Source organism: Micropterus dolomieu, linkage group LG18 (assembly GCF_021292245.1).
Source record: "Micropterus dolomieu isolate WLL.071019.BEF.003 ecotype Adirondacks linkage group LG18, ASM2129224v1, whole genome shotgun sequence".
NCBI lineage: Eukaryota > Metazoa > Chordata > Actinopteri > Centrarchiformes > Centrarchidae > Micropterus > Micropterus dolomieu.
Window position 1 is genome coordinate 34800265 of NC_060167.1, and position 19946 is coordinate 34820210.

Genomic DNA, 19946 nt, shown 5'->3' on the forward strand with positions numbered 1-19946 from the left:
ACTATTGTCTTCTGAGCAAGTTCAGTGTGGGAGCAAAATTATGAATTATGAAGAAATCAAATCACAGTGGAATGGGAGATTGTGTTAAGATCACATAATGGAATTGGAGGGGGGTGATAAAAGAGACATCTTTTATGTTTGGAAGTCAAACATCATAACTGAAACTGAAATAGAAATTGACTGATGTAACATATAAGTAGCTGTGGGGAGGATATAGCATTGAATGCCTTGGACATGGGCGAGACTAACCGGAAATTGGTGTGGGTTATATTTATTATCAAACTATTTACAGAACAGCCTCAGAATTGAGCTTCGGAGCAATGTTTTTGATTACAATAGTGACAGAACAATTTATTTTAAAAAAGGTTCTTATATTTATAGTTTATTAGAAATCAAATATTGACACATTTTACACTTGATGATACTAGTACTCACAAAAAGTGCATTAACTGTACCCAACTGTCATCTGCTGTGCAGTAGGATCTGATAAACCATGAAACTCATAAATATATTTTCTCAAACTGGACATCCTGTATCAAATTTCAAAATTCAATTTTTTTAATTTGATACATTTAGTTGTTATTGACTTTACAGATTCAGATACAAAATATCATCAACAAATAAAATGTGATATATTGTTGTAAATTAAGTCACACAGCAGTTCAAGTAATTACAGTTAGAACAGTTGTAACATTAAAGTCACATCTATCAATGGTTATAATTATATTATATACAGTATTCTAAAATGGGCCACACTGCATAATGATTGCTTTTACTTTTGGTAATGTAAGTATATTTTGATATAATACTTTCATACTTTTATGCAGGACTTATACTTGTAACAGTATATTTTTACACTGTGGTATTGATACTTCTTCCACCACTAATACCAGCCCAATATCCCTAAGAATAACATCTCTATTGGATGTTTCCGCACCTCACAATTTACATTCATTGGCAACATTCAAAATTTTAATAACACACATGTTCTTGGGACATTACTTTGTGACAACTATCCAGTGGTGCGTTTCCCAAAAGCATCGTTGCTAACCACGATAGCAACTTCCTACAACTATGCAGATGCGACACAACTGCTTCCCAAAACCCTAGTTCGAACTATGGAGGTAAATAAGTTGGTAACTTACGTGGTACTAACCACCGTTAAGCAACACAGGTGTTCCCTGAAACCATAGTTCCAACGAACGTTCACACCAGCTGTCGTTAAGGTGCATATTTCGAACTACAGCTCCTGACCTGTGGTTTGAAGCTTAGTTCACAGTGACAGGAATGTTAGATAATCCTGCTGTACAAACATATTTAAGTAAGGTAAGGATTTTTTAAAAATGTAGTTAGAAAACTACTTTTAAATGTATTTGTCAGGTCATGGGTAGGGTTGCATTGATTCAGTACTAAGTATCTTAGTGTAGACCATCTACAAACAGCAGGTGTTTTTCTTACAGATTACCCATCTGTTCACAATAACTTGATTTAATACTAGTCACCAGTACAAAGATTAAAGGACAAAATAGAGAATGTAAAGACAAGTCTTTTAATATTACCTTCATGTTTACATTTCCAGGCCTTTGAGGACCATGGGTGTTCTCTTATAACAAAGATGAATGGAGAACTCATAGGATTCAAACCTGTGTCTGTCTCAACAGAGCACATTCATGTGCTCAGCCACTTACTGCACTGAGCTATTCTTAAGACCTTGCTACCATTTGCAGCCAAGGGAATCATAATAGTGTTAAATTGTTAAACTGAAGATACTTGCTGATTAAACCTATTTCACTAAATCTTGTAAAGTCTTGTAATCGCTAAGAGTTCTTAATTTTTTCTTCTAAGTTATAGCCTATATTTAGGCTAAATAAAATGATTAGGTTATATATTATTTATATTGTTGATTTCATTAACACTATTGTTGATTTTCTTGTTATTGTCGGTACGACTATAACATGAAAGTCAGACGAACACACCTGGAAACATGTTAGTTCAAACCATGTTGGTTCAAACTAAGTTAGTCCAAACCGCGGTGGTACCGTTTTGGGAAACGGTCGTACTTCAGACGTTCAACATAGTTCAATGCTACCTTCCATGGTTTTTCGGGAAACGCACCCCAGATCAGTCTCAGTTCACTTCTGCTAGTAGTTTTCCTCAAACCACTAGCCACATTGATCAGAGAGGAGCCAGGAATAAAAAGAGTTATTGGCAGGGGCAGGGAACACTGATGATTTATTTATGCTTATGACATTTTGGTACTGAGTCAAGAACCAGTCACTCTGTATCAGTACTGTTAGAAGTTACTGAAGCCTATTCTGGTTACAAAATGAATTGGCACAAATCAGAAGCTATGCCAGTGTCTCAAACTTGTTCCCCTAATCTAGTATCTGCACTTAATTTTGGTTTGTATGAAATATTTGGGGATAAAATGAACCCAGATATAAGCGAAATTATTACCACTAATATTGAAAAACTACTTAATCAAATTAGAGTTGATCTAGAAAATTGGAGTAAATTACATTTGACGTTATGGGGGAAAGTGGACACTATAGACAGTTGTAGTCCCACGGATAAATTCCTACCTGGAATGATACCAGTATGTATTCCACAACAATTACTACTATGATATAGCAATATGATAAACACATTTTTTGGGATGGAAGAAAGCCTAGAATTCATATGGAGAAGCTCTGCCAGCCAAGAAGGTAGGGGGTCTATAATTACCAAACAAATATTTATATATGTATTTCTTTGAGATGGCTAAGCTTGCCAGACACTGGGACAGAGCAGGAACTCATCTCTCCTTTTAAACCTACTAAAGCTCTAGCAATAACAATTAAAAAATAAATGAAATAATATGATGAATCTCATTCTAGCACATTCAAACATAGTTTGGCAAGAAGTACATAAAAAATTTAATATCTTTCATAATCAAAAATATGCATCCATATGGTACAACCCCAAAATAAAAATGGGTAAATGACAAGCGTTGCAAAAACTTTAGGTTGTGAGTGGCAAATTTATAAAATATAAAGTACTTCATAGATAGTATTACACACCAACAAGACTCAGTAATATGGGTCTATGTTGCAAATGTAAAATAGAACAAAGTACATACATGCACGCATTATTTGATTGTCCCTTGGTTTTTCCCTTATGGATGAAAGTTCAGGAATATATGGGTGAAAAGTTCTGAAAAGGGTTAATTTATGCACTCAGTACTTCTGCACAGATTACTCCATCGATGTGGTGTGTCATAGAGACTATCAGCCTGTAGCACTGCTGAGGTGTTATGGAAGCCTAGGTTGCTTTGATAATGGCTCGTCTGTATTGTTGGTCTGGTGTCTCTTACTTTCCTCTTGACAATTGACACAGATTCTCTATGGGGCTCAGGTCAGGCCAGTTGGCTGGCGAATCAGGCACAGTAATCTCATGGTCAGCAAACCATTCACTGGTGGTTTTGGCCCTGTGGGCAGGAGTCAAGTCCTGCAGGGAGAGGAAATCAGCATCTCCATAAAGCTTGTCAGCAGATGGAAGCATGAAGTGCTCTGAAATCTCCTGGTAGACTCTGCATTGACTCTAGACTTGATAAAACACAGTGGACCAACAACAGCAGATGACATGGCACCCCAAATCATCGCTGACAGTGGAAACGTCACAGTGGACTTTAAGTCCATTCTGTGCCTCTCCACTTGTCCTCCAGACTCTGGGACCTTAATTTCTAAATGCAAAGCTCATTTCCTGGACAAGGCTGTACCTGGTGGCCTCTTTATGCACTGACTCCAGCCTCAGTCCACTCCTTTTGAATCTTTCCCAAGTTCTTCAATCTCTTTGCTTGATCATCCTCTCAAGGCTGTGGCTGCCCCTGTTGTTTGTGCACCTTTTCCTACCACACATTATTCTTCCAGCCAACTTTACATAAATATGCTTTGATACAGCACTCTGTGAACAGCCAGCCCTTTCAGAAATGACCTTCAGTGGCTTACCCTCCTTGTGGAGGGTGTCAGTGTGTCCTCTGGACAACTGTCAAGTCAGAAGTCTTTCCCATGATTGTGGTTGTGTGTGCTGAACCAGACGGAGAGGTTAAAGGGTCTTTTAGATTTTTCTGTATTATACATTCTTTATTCTAATGTTTTAACATTTTGAGATATGGATTTTTGATGAGCTGTAAGCCGTAATCATCAAGATTAAAACAAAAAAAGGCCTGAAATATTTCACTTTATGTGTAATGAATCTAGAATATATGAAAGTTTCACTTTTGAATTAAATTTCAGAAAAAAATTAACTTTTTCACAATATTCTAATTTACTGAGATGCACCTGTACTTGCACTCATCTGTGAAGTGTTGGTCTTAAACAGAACAGGTTTACATGGTTTAATTTCCAAAAAAACACCATATTTTTGTCATACTGCACATTGCTGCAGCCCCTCTTTTCCCCCTGTGTGTCGAACGCTCCATTTTAGCTACAGAGTGATGCATCTCAATTATAAAAGATCTTTGTTGGGAGTTGCACATGCACAGTACCTAGGTAAGGACTACTAGCCAATCAGAAGCAAAGTAGGGCGGGTCCTGAGAAGCCAGTAAACACAGCCCTTACCAGCTTAGCAACATAGACTGAGTGGTGAGTTATTAATCTGTAACAATTGTATCTGTCGTCCATAAAGTTAATAACTGAGCTCTCCATCAAAAAGGGTATATAACTCAATTAAGGAGAGGGAAAAAGCCTAAAAGCAGAATATGCTCTTTAAAATGAGGTGTGGGCAGGCACATTGTTGGTGCGTTACTATCTACAGCAGAAAGCGCGTTATTATGCAGCAGAAAGCAACTTCACTGTTGACCAACAAAAACCTAGTCTACAGTCAATTACACAGTATTTTCCTGCTAGTTAAAGGGTGCGTTTTTCAGATAGTAAGATGAGCCTTCACGGATCACGGTTCCACAGGTTGGGTGGGGCGGGTCATACAAATGAACATTCAGATTAATAGCAGATTGGGTAAAACAGGCTGAAGCATCTTCCTATTGAGAGAGATGCTGGGCGCATTTATGCACGAGGCACAACAGCATTACCTGATTATCTAAATCTCCCGACATGCTCGGTCAGTGAAATTGTTTGGAATTAGGGATGGACGATGTCTACAATTAAACATCAGGATGGACGATGGCATCAGGCGGAGCAGGCAGTTGCAAGGTAGAAACATAGACTGTGTAAGGGTATAAGGCATGTTTTTCCCCACAGTTAGTCTTCACTTGGTAAAAACCTGTTACTATGTCACAAGCGGCGAACACGGTGGATTTTTTTTTACAAGCATTAACCAGGTAAAGCAACAGTAAACACACAAGTGCAAATGTCATTCTGTACCATGTTGGTTCGCTAGTTTGGTGGTTTCATCTATCGGTCCAACCCTATTTGGAATAAAGCACCCGGCTTCCTGATTAATAGTGAATTCCATCAGAGCTGTCAAAAAATTAATTTTACAAGCTAAAAGTTTGAGAGGGGTCCAACTGCAGGCCACCTCTTCTGTCAGGCCACCTCCACTGTAAGGCCGGTCAGTTTTTTACGTCCCCACAGGACGTAACGTGATGCATTCTCGGTTGTTTCTCTACTCTACACATCGCGACAGCGGTGGGTGACTGGTTAGCATTATCCAAAACATTGAGTAAAGCCTGAATGCATTGCTCTTGGTATGTGTTCGCCGTCAATAGCTACCGCTGTCAATATTGTGCATCTAAATCACACAAATTACAGAATGTTACACGTGTGTAAGTTAGGTTATTTGTCGTTCTACATAGGTAACGTTAGGCTACGCGAACGGTGGCTAGTGTTAGCTCCTCAAGTAGCAGGATTAGCTTTTTTTTCCCTTTGGATAACGTAAGCTATTCATACTGTAAGCTACTGTGTGTTCGTATTTTGCAAGGGCTATTTTGCAAGGGCATAGGTTTGCATTTGTCTTAACATGTTGACAACGCTCAGGTTAGTTATTTGTCCAAAAGAAGACAAAATAAAAATCTATATCGTTTAGATCGTTCGGTGTAGCTTTTTCCACTTAACGTTAAACAGTGTGCAAACACTTTGCTGGCTGTACAAATTGATCTTAGTTGAATTGAAGTTTATGTACTACGACAGTGTTTCGTACCCTTTCCTGAAGAAAGTTACCACCTGTCCTGCATGATTTACACTCTCCCTTCTTCAACACAGCTGATTGAAGCAGCTTCAGGATTCATAACGAGTTGATAGTTTGAATCAGCTGTTTTGGAGCAGTGAGATATTTAACACACACGGTTGTTTAAACAGTTATCCACATAAAGATACTACTCCTCACCACAGCCACTGTTGGCATATCTTAATTTGCGTGATTTAGATGTACAAATATTGATAGTGATAGATATTTTGATGGAACATGCCAAGACCCATGCATTAAAAATGTTTTGGATAATGCAAATCAGTCACTGCTGCCAACTCCTTTTCTAACTGTGTAATCTGTGTGTGTACAGTGAATAAAGTAAAAGTATTATTACAGTAGGCTATTGTCTCCATTAATTTTTAAAAAGTGGATATTTACAAAATTATCAATACAGGTATACATTATAATAATAATTATAGGTATTGCACATGTTCATTTTTACGGATTGTACAGTTTGATAGTGCACATAGTCCAGCAGGGTTCTAGTTACGGTCCATAAGCAGGGTCTGAGCTCTTATCGAAGCAGTACAATCATGCATCTGTGGGGGTCAGTAATTCATTTACCAACAACCATTATTTTAATCACAAATGTACATTATATTAATAAGATAAACACACTAAAATAAACACGTTTTCCAAACGAACTATGCTGCGCACCGCATGAATGTCATTACATCATGTTTAATAATAATAAATATGATACCATAAAGGGCGGGTTTGCGTCTCTCCTCCTTTGTTGGTTTATTTTAGGAATTTAAAACTTAAACTTCGTTGCAGTATCACACACATCTGGGCCAAGTAGTGGACTGCTGTGTGTGAGAGAAAGTGCTGACCACGTAATGAGCAATGTTATAAATATTATTTATTTATTAAACCCCGCCGGTAACGTCCATTATACTACAGACTCCCATGAAGCTCAAATTGTAGTCCAGTTTCCACAGTTGTCCGTTTTTCCTATTAAATTCAGCTGATGGCAGTAAATAGTATATTAATCTTCAAAGGTAAATTATGAATGCGAAGTGTGTGTGTGTGTTTCTTTTCAGATGACTGGAAGAGAGGCTAAGTTACACTCTTAATCAACGACAATGTTTTTCTGTGAATAGATGTGACTAGCTGTATGGACGGAATTAACGTCATATTTTGACAGAATAAATAAATAGTGGCTGTTAAAAACGATACTGTTACTAGTTGAATGATTGAAGCAATATACAGTGGGCTTTGTTGCTAGTAGAATAGGCTCAAATCAGTATGCTATATTTGAGGAATTAGCCTGCTAGTTTCCCATTACAATGTTGACTAAATAATTAAATGTAAATCAACGACAAAAACCCTCCCCCTATGTCTACGTGATTAAACTTTATTTCCTGTCCTGACCGGCCTGACAGTGAAGGTCTGCAGTTCCCTCTTGAAAAGTTTAATTCTGTTACCTCTGGAGTTTCCTCTGTCATGTGAAGTTATAATAGTTAATACAGTCTTTAGTTTTGCTCATTAACTGTCCACAATATTTGCTGACATTACTGCACACATGGAAACATATAGGATCACTGTCAGCAGCCTCTCTACTTGCTAAATTAAATGGTTAAATAAAACACTCACACATCAATACTTTTGTAATGATAATTTTTCCGACACAGAAAGACTCTAGTTTGCAGTGTAGTTCATACACTTCCCTGATGAAACACAGAACTGCAAAGCATTAGGCTTTATGAATAAAGAAGGTCTTTACATACACACACTAACTCTCGTCCGCATGTGGTCTGCTACAGTCTGTATATCAACTTTTTTTATCAATTAAAATGGTTTAAATCACGTTATGCCCAAAACACACCTGTGTTTAATTCAGAGACAAACTACAACCCCTTTGAGGCTTGCGCTTTACTCTGCGCCTAAATTATGTGCCGTTTAACTAGCAACAGTGGAGTTGGACACTCCCTAAATGCACTTAGGCCACACACTTTAGACGATGCACTATAGATTGTTTAAAAAGGGCCCAAAGTGTCTTTCATCATGCACTCCCCTCCCCAGAGAGGAGAATCTCATGGGGAAATGGATACAGTGTAACATGATGACACCAAAACAACATGTTGACACAGAGAGCAAATAACAAGACCTTGAGTGAGCACTACCTGTCCTACAAAGCAAGTTCAACATACCCAGGATTTCTTTTTGTTTTCTGGCTTCACTAACCCTAACAATCAGGATTGGGATAAGTGGTCACACAAAGCTGGCAAGTCCACCGAGGGTTTCCTAATATAGACATGCACACGTTCACATAAAGGAGGCGATGTTAGGAGCAGATGACCAATTGCAAACATGAACAATAACTTCATAAAGCAACGAAATGAAAAATTCATTCATGCCATTAAATGTGCTCAAATAGTTTTCGAAAGACTGAATCTTAACATTTAGGCCACTTAAAAACTCCCCCACATTACCTGCGCCCACATCGCAAAAGGTGGGGCGCTACATGACCAGTCTCTAGAATACAAGATTGCTACTGACCTAAAATAAACTTATTCATGTTAAACTTCATTTTAATAGGTCTACCAAACTATGGCCTATGCTCAAAGAAAAATGAAACCCATTTATTTTAACAGCTGCAACAGGCTGTGTGAAACCAACTTGTCAGCAAATAAAAAATATAAAACACATTTCGAAAGCGGTAAGTAGGCTTCCTGTAAAAACCTATAATTGACCCTTGGCTAAGCCATGCCCCCTTTAGTTACTGTTGCTAAGTCCGACAAACTGTTGGACCTGTCAAACATTTATCACAGCACCGCCACTCTATAACTGCACTCCCCAAAGAAATATTGTCTAATTTTTGGAAAAAGCGATCTCAGAAAGAAGCAGACAGTTTTGCAGTTGCATTATACATTCGAAGGTTGTATTCAGGCTGTCAAACTGACATGAAAAAAATGAAAGATAGAAGCTAAAACTTACCGATTACAGAGTAAAAGGGAACCACCGTATCACCTGATGACTGAGACAGGGGACAATGATATTAAGGATCAACATTGTTCCTGTAAAGCTGGGTAGGTCTCTATTCACTATTACAATCATTAAAAAGGAACAGCAGCAGGTTTATATAAGGTTACATTTAGTAGTAAGTTAGCTAGTGTTGTAATGTTAGGTAGCTAACTAACATCACATTAGGAACAATCCACAGCCTTCTGGATTTGTTTTAGGTTTTGGAATGTGAATAAATCGTACTTCTCCTTTCAACCTCTCTGAGTAGCAAATGTAATTATTACAATTGCCCCAGGAACAGCGTTTACCATATCTTGGAAAAATACAGCAAAGACAAAAAAGCTAGAAAAACGACACCTTTTGCACACGATTCAATAAAGCGCAGCCATGAAAATGTCAGACCTCAGTTAGATAAAGTCCTACAGTTTACAAGGCTTTCTTCAATCAGTCTCTGTAGGTTTATATCGCTTTACTAAAGTTTCCCCGCATCACTGCAGCAAATATAAAATCTGTGGGATCTCCTACCGAGGGTGATGTAATTTTCCAAGAGAGTTAATTGGTCAATAGGTGGCGTTTTTATAGAGTTGATCTATGATCTGGAGCATAACCTTCTCCAGAACAGGTTAGCCGTTGAGCATAAGTTACCATGGTGATCTAGCGAACCACTGTCGTGGTACTGAAAATCCAGGGTTAACACTAAAGTTATCTGGATAAGCTCAAATCCTGCTTTGTGGTACCGGCCCATGTATCATGACAGTTCACTTTACATATTCTAAGGATGGGTTCACACCAAGCGGGAAGCTTCTGGTCTGAGACGTGAATTCAGTGTGGAAGTGCCTTAAACCTGCATTCTATTGAACGGCCGGAGGGGAGTGACTCTTTTGGTTGCAAAAAGAAGTCCGGTTCCATTTGAAAAATGACCATACTTCTTAGCTGAATAATTACCTCAGTAAACACTTTCCTAATGAGTCTCAATCACTAGTTTCATGTCTTCTTCAACACAACATGATGTTCATTTAGTAAAGTCCCTCCCCTTCTGGTGGACCACCATGGGACCTTATTTCGGAAAAATTATTGTACGGTAGTCAATGGCAGAAGACAACAAATATTTTGATCCCGTTTGAATTGTGCTCTGAATTACACATATGATCTGTCACTTGTCGATTTAAAAGATACTGTGAAAATACAAAGACCATAAACCCAAAAGTTGCGTATGTGACATCGTAACTTTCTCTGTCAATGACTGAAGCTAACATCAAAACACTTAGATGACAGGATGATGTGATAAAAGAGCCAGGAGTCGCTGGATTACACACATCAGGTGAGATATATTTCTGCGTGGAACATTATCTAGCTAGTAGCTAGAAAACAATGAACGTTAGCTAGCTTTACGACGCTAACATGTTGGTGACGTACATTATATTGTGTGAGACGAGAGATGTAGTTTATTGAGTGGTTTCACACAACATGTGTAACTTTACTGTTTTACAACAAAATGCGACTTTCTTGACTTGCAAAATTCTATTTTAAATTGACCAACATATGTGTAAATCAGGGTTCAAATCTAACGGGATAAAAAGATAACTTGTCTCTCGCTATTGCCTACCGTACGTAATTTTTTCAAATTAGGGTCCCATGAGCCGGAAGCGGAAGTGAGTGACTTAGGCTCTCTATAAAGCAGAGTATGCTTCAGGGCAAGATTATCTGATTAACAGGTGATTACCATGGCGACCTGTCAACCAGGCTAGAGTGACTCGTACCGACGACACTGTGTAAATTTAACCAGGCCCGTTGAAAAAGCGTATTAGGAATTGTCTGTTAACTTTCTCTGGTGAGTACATTTAGTTTTAAGACTGTTGTTCGCTAGACAAAATTATCAGCCCTGTTAAATTGACATGTAGTTAACTGAGTAGTTAAATGACGTTAACGTCAATTACAGATGCACCTGGCTAAGCAAGCTAGCTAGCTCCACACCACACAAATATGGTCACGTCCGGTTCTGCTGGTTGCAAAAACTCAACATGGCGGCGCCCTATCGGCCAAACTCGAGAAGGGTCTAGCTGCAGCCTGCAGACAAACGTGACGGAAGTTGAACTTCCATATATGGTTTGTCCCAGAAGCCACCGTCATGCTCTTCTAAAGTAATATTTTCAACTTTTTAGTTCTCTGCTGTCTAAAAACATCTACAGCATTCACTCCTCTCCTCCCTCTATAATAGAACTACTGCAATACTAGGCTAGATGTGTGTATCGTGTGTGAACAGACCATAATATGCTATATATATTCTTTTCTTCACTTTCTGATATGGAATGGTACAGTTGGAATTTTTGCCTGTACATTACATACAGTCACCATGGTTACATTCGTTCATTCACTGTGACAGAGAACAGTAGGTTACTGAGCCTTTCTTTAACCAATGTTGTCTTTACTGTCAATGATCTCCACCAACATCTGAAACTTGTAGGAGAAAACACAAGCAGCTCAAGCTTCAATAGCAGATAGGGTCCATCCAAATGTTTTAACCAAAATTCTATAGAATCGGCAAAAGAAAATGCATGTTTCCATCCTGTTATGCAACTTTTAGGACTTACAGAAGGAGGTCACATCAAGAAAACAATAAGCTAATTCTGCAGTCTGTGCTATTAAACCAGTGCAGAAGAAGACGGTACAACAAGATAAAATAAAAGTTGGTTAATTGACTGAAGCTCAAGTAAACCTCAAATGAAATAAAAACATGTGGAAAAGGTGATGCGCAATATCTAATTTTTTATATTAATACCTCCACTTCAGATACTCACTTTTTTCCCTCTCCTATGCCCAAATTGAAAATATACATAAAAACAGGTGGATGGAAATGCACTTACTCCACAGTACCACACAACTCAAACTACTAACACACCTCATAGCCTGTTTTTGTTGTAATAAATGCTTAAAATAAAAGGGCATGGAGGCCAGTGACAATGTTTGCTGACAGTGGTTGCTGTTTGTAGTCCTTAGACTGTAAAAAAAAAACAAAAAAAGGTGTAGCGGTGTTTCAGGTGAGGCAGTTGACAGGTGTGTTTACGTTGTTTGTATGCTCTGAAAGATGTCAGCACAAATATAAAGTCACAGCTGACAGACTGTTAGCCTAGCATGCTAATGCTATATAAATGGCACGTTTATGGACATCTGCAGACAGAAACAGATGAAAGAGTCAAAAGTTAGTGTGTCCAACCGGGTGTCATGTTTACATTACTGCCGATCGGATCTGGAGCCACTGAATACCCGTGACTACTACAGAGTCATTTGATTGATTGTACCAGGTGTGTTTAGAAGGTTGACATTGGGTAGTATGTGCCACCTCTGGTATCTGATTGGCCACCCAAGGTACCACTCTATTTTCCTACTCAAATGATCATTATTTGGTGGGACATTATTTTGAAATGTATGACAAGTAACCAGTCTTTGCTGCCCCTGCTCTTCTGTCCATACTTACTAATGTGCTCAGCGAGGGAAGGATCAAACTGAGAGATGACTTCCAGAATGCCAAGAAAGTTACCATTGTGTGGTGATCCAATTAGCCTGCTTCATCGTCACCACAACACGCTTGAGTCCCTCCCGCCAGTACCGCTTCTCTCCCTCCAGATGTTGCACTAGTTTAGCATTCGCAGTCCCGCTCCCACTGACAGATGAGTGCCGAAGCAATTCTAACATTTGCAATTGTTACACCCTGGAAAAGTACTCTTGGACACGATGCCTCCTTTCAATCCGCTTCATTGAGAATCTTTGTTATATGCAGGAATACTTACATCAGTACAAAAGATCTTGTAAATGTAAACCTTTTTAACAATAACACACATTTGGTACCCAATGACAGGTCAAGTCAAGTAAACGTTATATTGCAGCATTCAAGTTTATGTTATATAATAAGTTTATAACATGACAATATACGTATATTTTGCAGCAATATGCCACGGTTGTGCTCAAGATGCTGTACACAAAAGCTACGTTATAATAAAAAATAGACAGGCAGACAACACTTACAAAGGGCAAGTACAGTTTGTAAGGGCTACAGTACGCAAACACAAACGGTAACTCGTTTCCATCTGTAGTTCAACACACTACAGTTATCACGTTCTTTAGCTTTTCTCAAACAGGTAAGTGAACAAGTATAATGAAGGCTGGGGCAATTCCTCGACGTAGTCGATGTAATCGATTACGTATATATACGCATTATGTGCGTCAAAGCGTCGCTGCATCCGGTGTTTGTGGGATTCCCCTGGACAAGCTCCAGCTACAAGACCTCGCCTTCGACCTTCTAAAGTTTGGGAGTATTTTAGACAGACACTCAACAACGTGCTGCTCCGTGAATTGGAAATAGCTTCACTGCAGCACAACTGCTGTCCATGAATACCTGAAGCAGCATGAACACGTGAAGCGAAAGTATCCCGGAGCACTGACAGCAGCACCGCAAATCCTGTTCACTTTCTGTCTCCACACAAGTATGGCACGTTATCAGCACACGTAGTCCATTAAAATGTATTTTCTAAGTATTTCTTAATCGCCTTAATCGCTACTGTCATGGTAACGTAACGCTACACCGTGTGTTCGGCCATTTCATATTTTCTGCTAATAAAACGGGTAGCTCAAATCAAGCACTCTGATTGGTTCATAGTAGTGATATAATGAACATATACATATCACGCCTCACGCCCCATTTACACCAGGTTTTAAAATGCGATCTGATACAGATCACATTTTACCGGCGGAGATAAATAAATAAATAAATAATGACAGCGAGAGACAGAGAGAAATCATTGGTTATTATGTGATTCAACATTTACCTCTCTCACACACGAAAACGCACAAATACACATACACACAGCAGTCCACTACTTGCCCCAGATGTCTGCAATCTTGCAACAAAGTTTAAGTTTCAATAGCCTGTTCAAAGACTATTGCTCAAGGAGAGACACTATTCCACCCTTTATGGTAGGTATAATATTAAAGTGTTATTATTTTACTGCTGGCCGCCGGCACATAGTAGCAAGCATTTTATCATTTAAGTTCAAGTTACCAAAGTCAGTCTAGTGACGCTGGACAGTTTTTTAGTGGATGCACAACACATTTTAAGATATGCTGCTATTGTCATTATTCTAATGTGCTTCATCAGGATGATTGAATAAAATATTGATTTATTGATTAGACATGTTTTTGATATTTATTTTGGATAAATTGGTATGTTAATTGAGTAATAGGCAATTCAATGTATTCAATAGAAAATTAGTCATTAGATTGATCGACTCATTGAAAAAGTAATCAACTTGAAAAATAATCGTTATGTACAGCCCAAAGTATATCTTTCTCTTCTTTTTTAAACAGGTTAAAGTCAAATGAAGCAGTAAGTGTCCATTAAAACGGTCCATTAATCCACAAATTGAATCCTGAATTATCAATCGAAGTGTAATAGAAGTAAACAAAAACGTATAAAACATTTGTCTTCTTTATTTATCTGTTCTCTATCATTACTTCAGAAATAAACACAGGAACATGCTAACAAGTCATTACACACATTAGCAGTCTCGTGAGCAAAGTGCAATCGAAATTCACACAACATTCTGGCGACATGCCGTTCTCGGCAACGGGTCACTTAGTTAGTTGCTTGGCTATATGCTGTTTAACAGTCTAAAAGACGAAATACAGTTAATATAATACAGCACTTAACATGTTTGCAAAGCACAAACAAAACAGCTCAGCAAAAATATTACATAGTTCATTCAAATACCCATATCATACGGAAATATCATATGGAAAGGGGATATTTTAATAAGGACTCTTGGACATGCCTCCTTTCAATCAACTTAATTTAGAATGAGGTGATCTCCCCCTCCTCATCAGTTCTTTGGGTTAATAAACAAAATTTTTAGTAATTTTAACCGTTTTAACGTCTTTGCACATTCAGCAAATGTCAATAATTAACTTTATGATAAAATCAATCTATTGCGCAATGACAGTGCTACATTTTTTGTCATGCTCACACACACCATCGGGGTGTTTCCAGACAGAAAAAACACCAACAAATTGAGTTTTCTGTGGATGGGGAATAGGTGATCCAGTCTCTGGAAACTTTTTCCCCATTTGTGAGTTGACAACACCGCAGATCATTAGTGATTAAGGCCCAAACCCGCTTCATGGGTTGAGGCTGGATATTTGCTCCTTCTGTCATGACAGGCAGCAAGTCCACGATCCCTGACAGTGTTGGAGCTCTCGGCGAGGTTTTAAATTGCCCCCCCCCCCGAAACTAACTAAAACGCTTGTGAACAAGTAGAAATCTCACCACAAATCCACACGTTAAACTTCAGCAGCTCCGATAAAGTGCAGCTCACGGTACCAAACAGAGGAAGGTCGCGCTTCAGTTTTTAGATGTTCATATTGCAAAACTCTACCAGCTGCGTTACTGCTCTGTCAGAACTGTCTGACTCACAGCGCGAGGTGCACTTCATTACTATCACCGTGTCACGTGAGTTGATTTCTCTTGCGGCGCCCCCTGACATTTTGCGCCCTAGGCAACTGCCTATACTGCCTATGCCACGGGCCGGCCCTGAATAAAGCAGCGCAGACAACCTAGCGGTCAGACACCTGATAAATCCACTGGGCACTGCTGCTCCCGCTGCTGCTGCTACAGCTAAAAATATCTGTGTGTTTTTATTGGTTATACATGGTGTCAATATCTGAAATGTAAACAGTCTCTCTTGGGCCCATAGATTGTTGCTTGGACCCCAAGTGCCATGCTTAAAAAAGCTATTTTGACCAGCTAACATCAGATATAATTTAGCAATAGCTACAGCTGGCTATAACCAAAAATGTGTTTTCAGCATGTGAACAGCATTTTATTTTAATTTCATTGTTATGTTTGTGTTTCTTTGTTCCTTTCTATCTGCTGAACAACTTGATGGCTTTATTCAGTGTGTTATTAAATTTGTTATGAACTTGAACCGTGTCTCTCTTCATTATAGCCTACTCTCACACAAAATACATATTTTTAATGGTCAAGCATATTGTTTTTCATTGTATTCCCATCAAATCTGATGTTTGTGTATACATTTTGCTTATGGATAGTGACGACTTTGGTAGTGGAGACAAATTGTAAATTGCTATTCAGATTCAGTGCTATTCAGATGTGAGTGCGTTCGTACTTCATGCCACCCCTGCATAAAGGTCTTTTCAGATGGCAAGCGGTCATCGTGACTTCCTGGAATCTTGGCAGATTGCCTGGCAACCTAACAGTGATGTCAAGATTCCCAGCAGTCACTGCGTTGAAATCATGAATAAGCATGGTAACTCAGCCTTCCTGGCGATTTGTTCCAGTATCCAACTCACACTACTGAAAAAGGGAAAATATTTTTTGTTATATTTTTTGCCTTCAATTGTTAGCGGAAAGAAACTAGAAGTGACTTAATGTTGGACGTAATCGTACGGCTGTTTTAGTAACTATTGTATGTTTTTGAGGGTCTTTGCTCATATTTTTTGTCTAAGTTGCTGGTAATTGACATTCTCAGTCGTTACAAGTGTCTGTGTAGCATTTTCAACACAACACGGTTTATTATACCATGGTATTATATAACCAGTATAATTACTGAAAAAATAATACATGGAGGAGACAGTAGCAAAATGTTTTCACAAACAGATGTTGCTAATTATAACCTATAAAGCAATTAACGGTGTGTCAGACACATGCTAGCCATTATAAACTCTATGAAGAGGACTTGATGGTGACTATCTATCCCATGTTTTGATGTTGCCAAAACGTGAGTGATGCAGCTTTAATTTGACATTTCTCTTGTAGTGAATCTGAAGACGTACCTTCGTACTTCTCACATTTTAAAATGTGTCTTGGATCATTGTCTTGGGAATATGGACACATGTTCATGGCCAAAAGTAGACTCCACTAACAGAGATTCTCTTAATCTGTTAACCTGCTGAAGGAAACCTGGTTTTTTATCGGGGTGGGAAGGAGGACACCTATGCTTATAAAGTGAAAAGAGAGAGAGAGAGAGAGTGTGTGAAGCAAAAGTCATATTTAAAGCCCATGCAAAAATGAACAAAATACCACAAAATCTCTCAGCAGAGGTTCATTCTGCATGAAGGAGAACTGCTTGTTAAATGCTGCCAGTACACATTGGTAACATGGCAGAGGAAATGTGATCGAGCCACACTGCAGTCAGAGCTGAATGTAACCGCATCCAGTGGACACACCAGATGTGTTTCTCATGTGCATTTGGTGGAGCAAATACGCTTCAGCTGTCTATACTAGCCTCGTAATGGATCACATTTTACATATTGTTGTGCACATAGTTTTTTCCAACTTACTGTATATACTACATAACTACTGTGACAATGTATTGGGCTGAGTGCCGTCAACTTCTAGGAGTACTGCACAGCAATACTGTACCTGAACGGGGCACTGGGTGTAGACACCGATGGGGTACTGCAGCTGACGTGATGCTGTCACTTTACATAACTATTACTTTTTGTGTGTACTGCTGAGTGTAACATTATATCACTAGGAAAGAGTATTTGATTGTCTGTACCATTATCCCCATATCTGAATGTTTATCGTATCTCCCCCCCTCTCTGTGACAGCTGGCTTTTCACCCTCCTTCGAGTGTGGCTGTTTCTAACACTGGTAAACAGTTTTTCCTGTGACATGTCGTACAAACTGGTTTATTTCGAGCAGACATTCAGGGCCACGTTGTCTATAAAGGCCTGCAACACCAGTACAGACCAGTTGCAATAGAAATAAAGTCTTCTGTAGAGTGTATCTGTAAAAATATAATGTTTTATTATATTTTACAACCTAACCAATGCCTTGGTCTAATATACCCCAGGTTATGTTAGGTAGGCTACAGTGATCTTTTCTTCATATGGATCACATCACAGCTGATAGACCATAAAGATACATTCCTCCCAGAAAACAGGATGTCATTTAGTGGCACTGGTGAGTGGTGAAGAAGAGCTATTTCTCCTGTACAGTAGATTGCTCTAATAAGAGGAGGGGGGGTTGTGGTAGGGGGGGCAGCACTAATACTTCTATGCCCAGAAGCAATTCACATAAATGCAAGAGCTACTATAATGGGTGGGAACAACATGAGTACATATGCTCTCTCTCTCTCTCTCCTCATCCTTTAGCCTGCCCTTGTACTGCCAGCCATGACTGTCTTTAGTTTGGATTGACACATTTCATTGTTTCTGGAACGTGTTTAACGCTTTCTGAAACAGTTTAGCTTTGTAATCATCATTCCAGGATTTTGTGTGGAGGGAGAAAATAAAATGTGTTCAATCAGAAAGCAATATCAACTCGACATCTGCTCATGTGGAGCCACTGCCATGTAGGCTGCCTAGAAGATGCTTTATGTGTAATGAGGTAGTGTAGACTAACTATCATCTCATGCTGCACTTCCTCGATTACAGCAAATCAACTAGCTTTTCTACCAACACTATTAATGTTTGGATCCTCCTATGATGTGCAATGTGTGAAGAAGATTATTTTCAGACTCTAAGGTTGATTAAACTGAGTTATATTTTGGCATTTATGCATCTGCTGTAAAAAGCATCCAGCAGCATGGTGCGACTATTGAAGCAACAGTTGGTGTCATGTATAGGCTTTCATAGTGATGCCTTCTCGAAGTGAAAGATGTAGGCTATTTAAAACACAGCTTTGAAGTTAGGTCTGGGTTTTATCTTATTTTCATTCTGATCTTACCTTCTGCTGCCTCCTGGCCATATCAGTTGGTTGCTTTGCGTTAAATGGATAGGCGATGCAGCGCATCACAAACACATACAGCTGGAGTCTCTTTTTCTTCTCCTCCTCCTCTCTCTGCATCTTCTCCAGGTCCTCTTTCTCCTTGTCGCTGCCCACCGACGGGCTGGGGCTCGAGGGTCGACCAACGCCGCTCCCGCGGCCCCGGGACTGGAGCCCTCCGCCGCCGTCGGCGGCTCGGCCCGGTGACAACCGGGCTCCTCCGAGGCTCTTCGGGGCCGCCACCTCTTTGCGCTCCACCTCCAGGATCTCATCCCCTTCCTCCTCGCTGGAAGACGGGTCCAACATGCTACCGAGGCTTAGATGGAGACTGTAGCCTACCTGCCGCAAAGGTGAAACTGCAAAAGTAGGGGGAAAAAAGATGTCGATCACCTTCTGTCTCAGCCACAGAGGGAGAGATCCAGAGGAAGCCGCTATGGAGACGCAAAACCTGATTGATGAGCTGCTCAGACTGTTGCTTTTCAAAAAAAAAAAACTGCCGTCAGATAAGTCAGTCTTAGCAAGAAAAATGAAAGTGTGGTTGAGTGTAGTTGCGTGATTTCCAAGCCTTTCGAGTCTGCCAGTCAGTAGCACATAGGAGGGATTTATCATGAGAGCAGATACAAAGGGGGAGGGGTCGCAGGGAGAGAAAACAGGAGAAATGTTGATGTGTTGATGCTCTGCTGCCTGGAGGAGGAAGAGGCTGGGCTCGGAGCTGACCGCGGTGCTGAAACCCGATCCCCGGCTGCTCTGGGATCAGTTTGATCAGGCTATGAGTAAGAAAGATGAACAGCCACCTGATGATCCAGCTGAGTAAAAAGAGGACAGGTTTAGAGAGCAACAGACCGGAATCAAAGCGGTTTGGTTTTCACAATAAAACGTTTACTACTGGGTTTTTTTAATTCAAAGAATGATGACTATGACTGAATGATTAATTTCAGGAATTAAAAGCTAAATATCTATCTGTCCATCAGATGATGAGGTGGAATGAGGAGTCTCAGCCTGAGGAAGGAAGCTG

The 19946-nt window shown here is 39.5% G+C and overlaps 1 protein-coding gene across 1 annotated transcript; it reads right to left on the bottom strand.

The window, feature by feature from the left end:
- Positions 1-3348: 3348 nt before the first annotated feature.
- Positions 3349-19583, bottom strand: LOC123987097. Its single transcript, XM_046075712.1, has 2 exons — positions 18893-19583; positions 3349-3486 (listed from the first exon to the last, which is right to left on the bottom strand). Exons 1-2 carry the CDS (start codon positions 19538-19540, stop codon positions 3349-3351), a joined length of 786 nt encoding a protein of 261 aa, XP_045931668.1. The 5' UTR covers positions 19541-19583.
- Positions 19584-19946: the final 363 nt, after the last annotated feature.